Source organism: Pithys albifrons, chromosome 15 (genome assembly GCF_047495875.1).
Source record: "Pithys albifrons albifrons isolate INPA30051 chromosome 15, PitAlb_v1, whole genome shotgun sequence".
In the NCBI taxonomy this organism is placed as follows: Eukaryota; Metazoa; Chordata; class Aves; order Passeriformes; family Thamnophilidae; genus Pithys; species Pithys albifrons.
Genome location: NC_092472.1, coordinates 4,494,038 through 4,504,431, shown reverse-complemented (window position 1 = coordinate 4,504,431; position 10,394 = coordinate 4,494,038). Strand labels below are relative to the sequence as shown.

The 10,394-nt window shown below is 60.9% G+C and overlaps 2 protein-coding genes across 2 annotated transcripts; both read right to left on the bottom strand.

Annotated features, from left to right (window-relative positions):
- Positions 1-703: 703 nt before the first annotated feature.
- On the bottom strand, positions 704-2,492 carry SLC35A4 (solute carrier family 35 member A4). Its single transcript, XM_071570005.1, has one exon. The coding sequence runs from the start codon at positions 2,481-2,483 to the stop codon at positions 1,536-1,538; it is 948 nt and encodes a 315-aa protein (XP_071426106.1). The 5' UTR covers positions 2,484-2,492; the 3' UTR covers positions 704-1,535.
- Positions 2,493-2,562: 70 nt separating this feature from the next.
- On the bottom strand, positions 2,563-4,562 carry LOC139678821 (SLC35A4 upstream open reading frame protein). Its single transcript, XM_071570006.1, has 4 exons — positions 4,505-4,562; positions 3,590-3,679; positions 3,415-3,513; positions 2,563-3,273 (listed from the first exon to the last, which is right to left on the bottom strand). The coding sequence occupies exons 2-4, from the start codon at positions 3,602-3,604 to the stop codon at positions 3,076-3,078; spliced, it is 312 nt and encodes a 103-aa protein (XP_071426107.1). The 5' UTR covers positions 3,605-3,679; positions 4,505-4,562; the 3' UTR covers positions 2,563-3,075.
- Positions 4,563-10,394: the final 5,832 nt, after the last annotated feature.

The window sequence follows — 10,394 nt, the reverse complement described above, 5'->3', positions numbered from 1 at the left end:
CGCGCTGGCAGCAGGAGGTGGCTGTGCTGGGACTGAGCCTGGAGGCCGCGCTGCGGGAGCGTCAGGCGGCCGAGTGGGACCTGGAGGCCCTGCTGAGGAACCACCACCGGGAGCTGCAAGCCTGCAGGCAGCACCTGCTGCAGGTGGGCAGGGAGGGTGGGGACACACCCGGCTGTGCCAGGGCGGTGCCACACGGCCCCGGGACCCCCGCAGGTGCTCCGGGACCAGCAGCGCCTGGCGGAGGAGCAGCGGGAGGCGCTGGAGCGCCGGCACCGGGCGCTGCTGCAGGAGGTGCTCCGGGACGCCGTGGAGCTCGCCGAGCACAACCGGCACCTGCGGGAGGACAGACGGGTGTGCTCGGGCGATGCCACCACACAGACCCCCTGAGGTGGGTCCCAGCGCGTGGGGCCAGCAGGCCTGGCAGGGCAGGGGGCACCAGCCCCAGCAGTTACCTCGGGCACAGCCCCCCCCCCCGCCCGCTCCAGCTGCTGCTCCCTATGGAATCCTGGACCAGGGAGGGAAAACCCTGCTCTGTACCAGGCACCTGCCTATGGGAGGACGGGCAACTCCCAGCTGGGACCGCATGGAATAAAGCAGGTGCCCCTCACCCCTGAGTGTTGCCAGGCTCAGACATGCCCCCAACCCTTCCAAGAGACACAGATGCCTTCCCCCAGGAAGGGCAGACACAGGACAGACACACAGATGCTGTTGAACTGCAGCTTTTAATATCCTGGGTGGCCTCTGCCTGCCAGGAACTTGGTACAAATCCGGGAGGTGTCTCCCTTTTTGGGAAACAGGTGGAACAGTTCCCCCTTCCCTGTCCCGCACAGATGCTGTGCCCAGCAAAGGGAAAAGGGACCTGAGGACAGCGGGGCTCCAGCCAGGGGCTAGGCTGGAAAACCACGAAGTGGGAGAGCCCCAGGAAGCAGCACCAGGAATGGAGGGGTAAGGGGAAGCAGCATCCATGGGAGCCAAAACCATGGCAGCCCCGTGCTGGGTTGGTGGGAGATGTGACAGGGCCAACCACTGCCAGAGCATTCCCAGGCCACTGTGGTGTGGAGCAGCAGCTTGAGGACGTGGGACATGGAATCCCAGAATCACTTAGCTTGGAAAAGACCTTCAAGATCATTAAGCCCAACCTTGTCACCCAGCTCAGGGCATTGAGTACCACATCCAGCTGTTCCTTGGACACCAACCTGGGCAGCCCATTTCAATGTTTAATCACCCTTTCCATGAAGGAATTGTTCCTAACGTCCAATATAAACCTCTCCCAGTGCAGCCTGAGGTTGTGACACACACACAAGGGGTTCAGGACCCCCCCGAGGCTGGACATACCTGATCCCATGGAAACCCTGTGGCACTGAGCTTGGCTGGGCTGGAGCAGGGCCCAGCTTCCTGGAAGCAGGATCAGGGCACTCCCCACCCCCAGCACTCCTTGTCAGAGGGTCACTGGAGCCGTGCAGGTGCCCACCAGCAACAATTCCAGCCCTGGGGAAGGGCTGGGGCTGCCTGGACACAGGGGAAGGAGGCAGTGCCTACGTGACCCCATAGTACAGGTGCACAGCCAGGCCAATGCAGGCAACAGCCACGAAGAAGAGGAGGGTGAGCTGCAGGTTGAAGAGGGCAACAGAGAGGACGGCGTTGACCAGGATGGAGCAGGAGATGATGAAGAGCCTGGTGATGTTGCTGCTGTGCTTCATCACCACGGACATGATGAGGCCGTTCAGGGCCTGGCTGAGCACGACCAGCAGCACCCAGGGGGAGAAGCCCTGCAGGAACCCGCCCTCCACGCCGCTCCACAGGGAGCCCGCCAGGTTGAGCAGGACCCCGAAGAAGTAGAGGAAGACGTTCTGGAGGCCGAGGGGCAGCGCCTGGGCTTTGAGGATGGCTTCGGTGTAGACGGCAGACAGGCCGGATATGAGGCAGTAGATGGCGAGCAGCAGCAGCCCCACGGGGGTGAGGTGGAGGCGCATGCCGGTGCTCTGGCCGGGCCCCCGCAGCCCCCCGCAGCTGTAGCACAGCCCCGCCCCCAGCAGCAGCAGCAGCGCCAGCCAGCGGCGCGGCCCCAGGCGCCGGCGCAGCAGGAGGCTGTACAGCAGCGCCGTGCTGCCGATCTTCAGGTTGCTGAGCACCTGGAAGGTGCTGGGGTCCATGAAGAGCTGCATGTGCACCACCAGGTTGTTGTTGGCGCCGTAGAGCAGCGCCGAGAGGGCGAAGGGCGCGGCGTGGCGCCAGGACACCGCGGCGGGCAGAGGCTCCTGCGGCCCCACCAGCAGCGACAGCAGGGACAGCGCCAGCTTGGTCAGCTCCACCAGCACCACCACGGACGTGGAGCTGAAGGGCATCGCCCCGTCCACCTTGCAGAGAGTCAGGAGGGGGGCGTGGGAGCCGTAGATGAGCACGGACAGCAGCAGCATCAGTGCCCACAGCCCCCTCCGGAGCGGCCCGTTGGCAGAGCCAGCAGCATTCCCAAACATGCCCATTTTCCAGGCAGGAGCCAGCACAGGTGAGCTGCTACCAGTGCAGGCAGGCCAGACAGACTCTCACCCTGTAACAGCGAGGAAGAGACCAAATACCAAGGATTTAATGAGCCTGGTTCAAGCAGGACGTTCCCTGCTACACTTGCAGTGCAGCAGAAGGGCGAGGTGCTGTCTGTCGTGAGGAGGAGAAATACAAGCCTTCCTGGTGAGCCACAGAGAGCACATTCCCAGGGCACAGCGTGGGCTGGGTGGCAGGGCACACGGGTGGCAGGGCACACGGGTGGCAGGGCACACGGGTGGCAGGGCACAGCAGCCCCTCGGTCCGCAGGGGCACCGGGGAGGTGAGGGTGAGTGGAAAAGGCACCTGGCAGCCCCGCGGTGCCCCCTGTGGGTTAGTGGGGTGATCACCGCCGCCGTGACGCCCCGTGCACACCCATCTCCAGCCCCCGGCGTGTCCCAGTGCTGCGGTGCAAAGCTCTTTTACAAGGAAAACAAGGGTGGAGGTGCCGTGCCTCGGAGAGCCCCGGGGTGCTCTGTGCCTGCTGCCCAAGGAGCACCGTTCCTGCAGTCCTTGCTGCCTCGGGGCTCCTCCGCGCTAGTCCCGACCTTTTTTCAGCGCGTTCACATAGTCCCGAACCGTCTTCTCCACATTGGGCACGGCGTAGTTCTGGGCGGCGTAAATGCCCGTGCAGGTGCCGGCCACGAAGCCCAGGATGGCGGAGAAGCGCAGCTTGGCCACCACGTACCCCGCCAGGAAGCCTTTGAGGAAGGGCGATGCCAGCAGGGACCCGTTCTGCGGGGGGAGCGCTCAGTGAGGCACGGCCGGCCGGCATCGGCGGGCACAGCGCGGGTGGTTTTATCCCGGCGTTTGTTTATCCCCGGGGTTTGTTTCACTCCCCCCCCTCTGACACAGCACCGCGAGCTCGCGTGTTACCTGTCCCACTCCGGCCTGCACCTCGTCCTCCACTCTGCGCTGCAGGTTCTCCAGCTGCCCCTTGAGGAAGGCGAGGTCCTTGAGCTTGGGCAGCGAGTCCTGCGGAAGACATGGAGGTGACCGGAGGTGACCGGAGGTGACCAGCGGCCCCTCAGCCCCGGCGCGCCCGGCTCACCTTATCGTCCGCCATCTTGGCGCCGCCGCCGCCCGCCGCCCATTGGCTGCCGCGGGGACACGTGACACCGGCCCTCCATCGCTCCCGCCGCTGATTGGGTGATGAGGAGACACGTGACTCCCCGCACCACCTTCCCGCCGCGCCGGCGATGCCGGCCGCTGATTGGGCGGTGCGGGGTCACGTGGTGCCCCCTCCAGCCCTCCCGCCCAGCGCCATCTTGAGGCCCCTGCCCGTCAGCGCAGCCCCGGCCGCGGCCCCGACCCCACCGGGCACTGCCCCTGCCCCGGCACTGCCCCTGCCCCCTGCTCCCTGCCCCCTGCCCCGGCACTGCCCCTGCCCCCTGCTCCCTGCCCTCTGCCTCTGCCCCCTGCCCCCTGCCCCGGCACTGCCCCTGCCCCCTGCCCCGTGCCCCCTGCCCCTGCCCCCTGCCCCGGCACTGCCCCTGCCCCCTGCTCCCTGCCCACTGCCTCCTGCCCCTGCCCCCTGCCCCGGCACTGCCCCTGCCCCCTGCTCCCTGCCCCCTGCCCCCTGCTCCCTGCCCCCTGCTCCCTGCCCCCTGCCCCCTGCTCCCTGCCCCCTGCCCCCTGCTCCCTGCCCCCTGCTCCCTGCCCCTGCTCCCTGCCCCCTGCCCCCTGCTCCCTGCCCCCTGCTCCCTGCCCCCTGCCCCCTGCCCCCTGCTCCCTGCCCCCTGCCCCCTGCTCCCTGCCCCCTGCTCCCTGCCCCCTGCTCCCTGCCCCCTGCCCCGGCACTGCCCCTGCCCCCTGCTCCCTGCCCCCTGCCCCGGCACTGCCCCTGCCCCTGCCCCTGCCCCCTGTCCCTGCCCCTGCCCCCTGTCCCTGCCCCTGCCCCCTGCCCCTGCCCCCTGCCCCCTACCCCTGCCCCGGCCCCTGCCCCCTGCCCCTGCCCCGGGGGCACCTGCCGAGCCCGCAGCCGCCCCTCAGTGCGGTCAGGGCGCCCTCCCGCCCCCGAGGGTGTCCGGGGATCGAGGGTTTTCCACAGCTTCCCAGGCCTCCCTCCCTCTGCGGAGCACAGAAGGGGCGCTCACGGGGTGTGAATTCCCTTTTGCCTGAGGGGGAGCAAGGCAGAGTTGGTATTCATTAGAGGGTGTTTACTGGAGAGCTCTAAGGCCAAGTTGGGTAAGGCCTGGAGCAGCCTGGTCTGGTGGAAGGGTTGGAACTGCAGGGACTTTAAGGTCCCTTCCAGCCTGGGGTTTATCACGGGTTATCTCCTTGAGCCTCGAGGTGCACAAAGGGCTGTGAATTGCTTAGGTACAAGTGAGAGTTAATGGAATGTTGAGAGCTGTGTAACAAGTCAAACCGGCCCTTAAAGTGCTGACCAGGGAAAATGGAATGGCTTTGCATTATTTGTTAGCCAAGGAGGTGCTTGGCACACTTTAATTAACCTGGTGTTAAGATCTAATTAACCCTCGGGGATGGTGTGTGTGGGTGTGTTACCCCTTTGGGTGCCACACCAGCCCTGAGGCAGCTCCGGGAAGGGCTCGGGGTGCTCAGGCTGCTGCTCTGCTGCTTAATTCAGGTACATTCCCAATTTATATTAGAATCCTAGAATCGATTGAGTTGGAAAAGACCTCTGAGATCATCAAGTCCAACCCTTGGGCCAACTCCACTCCCTTTACCAGATCATGGCACTCAGTGCCACGGCCAAGCTCACCTGAAAAACCTTCAGGGATGGGGAATCCACCCCCTCTCTGGGCAGCCCATTCCAATCCCTGAGCACTCTCTCTGCAAAGAATTTTTTCCTGATCTCCAACTTCAATTTCCCCTGGCAGAGCTTGAGCCCATCGTGCCCCCTTGTCCTATTGCTGAGTGCCTGGGAGAAGAGACCAACCCCCACCTGGCCAGAACTTCCCTTCAGGCAGTTCCAGACAGTGCTGAGGTCACCTCTGAGCCTCCTCTTCTCCAGGCTGAACACCCCCAGCTCCCTCAGCCTCTCCCCACAGCACTTGTGCTCCAGTCCCTTCTCCAGCCTCGTTGCTCTTCCCTGGACCCTGAGCACTGGGAAGAGGAAAGGGGCTGGCCAGGCAGCGGCAGGTGCAGCCCAAAGCAGAAACATTCAGATTAATTGGTAGCCAGTTTAAATTCATTGGTGCCATCCAAGTGCTGAGCTGCTGTTTCCAACCTTGGCAGGATTCCAAACTTTATCCAGAGGCAGGTGTGAACTTGGTGAACCTTCCATTTCCTCAGCTCCCCCAAACCAGCCACTTTCAAGCAGGATTTTTACTATAGGAGAGGTAAAAACAAAAATATTGGTGCAAGTGCAAAGGCCTTTTTTGGAGCACACCCACAACATTTGAGAAGGGCCACTTAGTGCAAGGCTGGCTTGGAAAATTTGGATATCGGTAAAAAAAAACACGTGAGGGCAGCAGAGCCCTGAGAAGAGTCACTGCCCTCCCCTCCAGAGGGGAACCCATCACCAGCCTCACCGACACCTTCAGCAGGACAGAGAGTAGGTTTATATTGAACATTGGGAAGAAATTCTTCCTGTGAGGGGGGTGAGGCCCTGGCACAGTGTTACAGTTTCAAGACCTTCCATGAAATTTTCTCTCCCTAACAAAATATCTTTCAGGAAAGAAATTGAGAGGCTGGAGCGGGGCCAGAGAAGAGCAACGAGGCTGGAGAAGGGACTGGAGCACAAGTGCTGTGGGGAGAGGCTGAGGGAGCTGGGGGTGTTTAGCCTGGAGAAGAGGAGGCTCAGAGGTGACCTCAGCACTGCCTGGAACTCCCTGAAGGGAAGTTGTGGCCAGGTGGGGGTTGGTCTCTTCTCCCAGGCACTCAGCAACAGGACAAGGGGGCACGATGGGCTCAAGCTCTGCCAGGGGAAATTGAAGTTGGAGAGCAGAAAACAATTCTTTGCAGAGAGAGTGCTCAGGCATTGGAATGGGCTGCCCAGAGAGGGGGTGGATTCCCCATCCCTGGAGGTTTTTAAACTGAGCTTGGCCGTGGCACTGAGTGCCATGATCTGGTAAAGGGAGTGGAGTTGGACCAAGGGTTGGACTTGATGATCTCAGAGGTCTTTTCCAACCCAATCCATTCTAGAATTTTATGATTCTATGACAGGGACACTGGGTCTGCCCCCTGTGTTTCCCTGCCCTGTGCAAAGCAAGGAAAGAGCAACTCACCTGGCAGACCTGGAGGTCTTTTCCAACCCCATCCATTCTGTGATTCTATAAAAACGGAGTTTCGGATCGAACACCCAACCCCCACTACCAGCTAACAAAGGGAGAGGCCGATTGATGTGCATTCCAGTCTAATGCCTGGGGAGGTGGGGCGGGCGCGGGGAGAGGGGTTTATTCCTGGTGCTGGACACACTTCTCTGTCCCGGCTTTGCTGGGTCGCTGGTGGAAGAACCATCTTGGGGGGAGCTCCTTTGGGTCGGCCCCCCCAGCTCAGGGCGTCCTGTGCTTCGGGGAGCAGAGTCACTGGAATCACCGCTGCACCTGGGCATTCCTACAGACCCTCCTGGGGGCTGACACCGCCTGCACAGGAGCCGCTAAACGCCACCTTCCCACACACACACACGTGGGACAAACAGGGAAAAATAGATTTTCCACACTGCCCATCGTAAAGTTTCAGTCCGCCCTCTCAGGGCGCGACATCGCCCCCCGCTGACCGTGAATACAACTGACTGCGCCGAAGGGGACAGAGATACAACTGAATTAGTTTGAAAGTTTTGGTTACAGTGTTGCTGTTTGTTCTGTTCTGGTTTTTGTTTTTATATATTTGTAGTTAAGAACTGTTGTGCTTTTCTATAAATTTTCTGATTAAATCTTTTTATTTTATAGAGCATGGTGGATTTTTGGGAAAGAGGCCTCTTTCCTAGTTCATATAGACACCTTAATTTTCCTCTAAGATATGCAGGTTGTCCACAGAAGCTGTGACTGCCCCATCCCTGAAATGTCCAAGGCCAGGTTGGACAGGGCTTGGAGCAACCTGGGCTGGTGGGAGCTGTCCCTGCCCATAGCAGGGGGTGGAATGAGATGAGCTTTAAGGTCTCTCAACCCAAACCATTCTGGGATGCTCTGAAGATCAGTTTTTCAAGTTCCTGGTAGAAGCCCGAGCACCTGCTCTGCAGAGGGGCTATGAGAGAACTGCCCTCTCAGCCCCCCAGGGTTAAGGACTGGGTGTCTGTGCTGTGTGGAACAGCACGGGTGGGTCACTCCGGGGGGTTCCTGGGATTTCCAGTCACCCCCAGGGAGAAAAGGATGGACGACCTGGCCAGTTTTGTGACTGGGAATAGAGCTGGGCTTTTACATCCCAGTGGCACCACCCAGTCCTGAAGGCAAGCCAGCTGGCATGTGAGGAAGGGCCGGGAGAAGCCCTGTCTGTGCTGCCTCCCGGCAGGCCCTGGTCCCAGCCCGGGCTGGAGGAGGTGCCGTGCCTGGCTCAGCCAGACCCCGGCTGTGACCCTCCCTCCCTCCCTGCCCACCTGGCACCTGGTCAGTGCTGCTGGCTGGGGGTGGCGCTCGGCGCTGCCCAGCTCACCCTGCCGAGGTGTGGGGGCTTTGCTGCTCCCTGTGGCCCACAGGTGGATCTGCCTCCAAGCCGGGCAGTCCTGAGTCAGACAGGCTGTGGAACGCTGGGATTGGAGCTAAAACAGCAATCTGTGCTCTTAGAGAGCTCAGGGGAAAACTGTTTGTCCTGTGTCTGCCAGTTTGGGCAGCGAGCTGCCACTCCTGAGGTTTGATTTTGCTGCCTCTGATCCAGCCCTGCCTGCAGTTCCCCCTGCCAGCAAAGCCTTTCACCTTGGCCCTGGCTGTGCCCTTGAGCAGTGGCGGGAGCTGAGCCTTTGCTGGCAGCTCAGCTGCTGCTGGAACAAGGTTGTGCTGTCAGATTTCCTCTGGGCTTGTGCCTGTCTTTCAGCCTGTCCCCTGCTAATATGGCCTGAGCTTTATCAGCATCTCCAGCCCAGCCTGGCTGCAGGGATGGACAGGTTAAGAAGCTTCCCCATGGGAAAGGAGCAGGGCATCAGGGAGGACACGGAGTCTGTGCCACTCGAGGATCCCCGGTGGGATGGGAGGTGTGAGCCCCTGGGGATTGCGGTGCTTTGCTGCTCACATGGCTGTGCCTGTGTTGCTGAGCTCAGCCCAGATGCCAGGCATTCCCCTTGGATCTCAGCAGGTGCCCACAGCGTTTGCTCTGTGCCCTTGGGAACACTGCTCAGGTGATCAGAACCCACATCCCCCTGCTCACACCCCAAGGCCAGACCCCCACTGTGCTACCTGCTCCCTGCTCCACCATCAGCAGGAGGTCCCTTACCTGCTGTCCTCTCTCCCTCTGCAATCAGAGCAGCACCAGGCACTTGGCACATCCCTCAGCAAAGATCCCTGCTGGCTCTTCACAGTGGCCTTTGCTGTCCCAACTCTCCCTTCACAGCCCTTTCCTCTGCCATTTTTGCCTTTTGCACAGATGCAGTACCCAGAGATTAGACTGCAGATTAAGGTTTTACTGCATCCTGAAATGGGTTCCAATTCCCAGTCCCAGCAGGACCAATGTGCAGCCAAATCTCCTCTGAAAGCTGACTGGGCTGAGCTGGGGAGAGGCATCTCCCACCATGTCTCCCACATACATGGAAGATGGAGCCATGATATTCTGCATCTATAGTCCTGACAGATGCACTGCTGAGGTACCTGGAATTCTGTGTCCAGTTCTGGGCCCCCCACTGCAAAAAAGGCATTGAGGTGCTGGAGCATGTCCAGGGAAGGGAACGGAGCTGGGAAAGGGCCTGGAGCACCAGGAGAGGCTGAGAGAGCTGGGAGGGGCTCAGCGTGGAGAAAAGCAGGCTCAGGGGGGACCTTCTCACTCTCTGCAACTCCCTGACAGGAGAGAGGAGCCCGAGGGGCATTGGGCTCTGCTCCCACGGAACAAGGGAGAGGGCAAGAGGTAACAGCCTCAAGTTGTGCCAGGGGAGGTTCATGTTGGCCATTAGGAGGAATTTCTTCACTCAAAGGGTGGTGAGGTGTTGGAACAGTCTGCTCAGGGCAGTGGTGGAGTCACTGTCTCGAAGTGTTCAAAAACACGTGGATGTGGCACCTGGGGACATGGGTCAGTGGTGGGCTTAGCAGTGCTGGGGAAATGGTTGGACTCAATGATCTTGGAGATCTTTTCCAACCTTAATGATTCCATGATTCTGTGATTCTAAAAGGAGCTGGGCAGCCAAGGGCAGGAGCAGGGCTGTAGTCTCAGCCCCAGCCTGCACCCACCAGCCCTTCCCAGCAGCATCTCCCTGTCCTGGGTGAACCTGCTCTGCCACAGGCACTCTCCCCTTGTCCTGGGGTGACAGAGAAACCCAGTGCCCTGCTGTGATCCTGAGAGCTGTGCCTGGCTCTGTTCTCATGGCTGGCTTGGTCATCCCTGCAGGGATCATGGCCCTGGCACAGGCTGTGCCCTGGGCTCCTGGAAGGAGAGCTGGCACACCTGGCACCAGGCAGACCACTGGCCAGCAGACAGGACTTGGGGGACCTTAATCACATGGAAAAACAGTGGCAGCGGATATTTGCTGGAGGCTCACAGGATTCACAGAGAGGCAGCAGCATCCCTCTACGATGTTTTGTGTGTCTGGCTCCAGGAAAAGGCACCCAGGAAGCTGAGAGTGGAGTCAGGAGGGAGCCGGGCAGTGTCACCATCCGCAGCCATGGAGCCAGGCAGTGTCACCATCTGCAGCTATGGAGCCAGGTCACCTCCTTGGGCCCCACAGTCCTCATAGGGCCTCTGTGCCTGGCCCAGAGGAAGGTCATGTCTGTGTCACATTCCTGGTGCTGGGAGTAGTTCAGGTTGACAGCAGGCAC

What these genes read in the sequence shown, in the direction of transcription:
- SLC35A4 (XM_071570005.1), bottom strand. Translation starts at nt 2,483, where the DNA reads ATGGGCATGTTTGGGAATGCTGCTGGCTCTGCCAACGGGCCGCTCCGG.
- LOC139678821 (XM_071570006.1), bottom strand. An exon ending in TGCAGGCCGGAGTGGGACAG is followed by an intron (nt 3,274 to 3,414) that starts GTAACACGCGAG and finishes CTCCCCCCGCAG; the next exon opens with AACGGGTCCCTGCTGGCATC.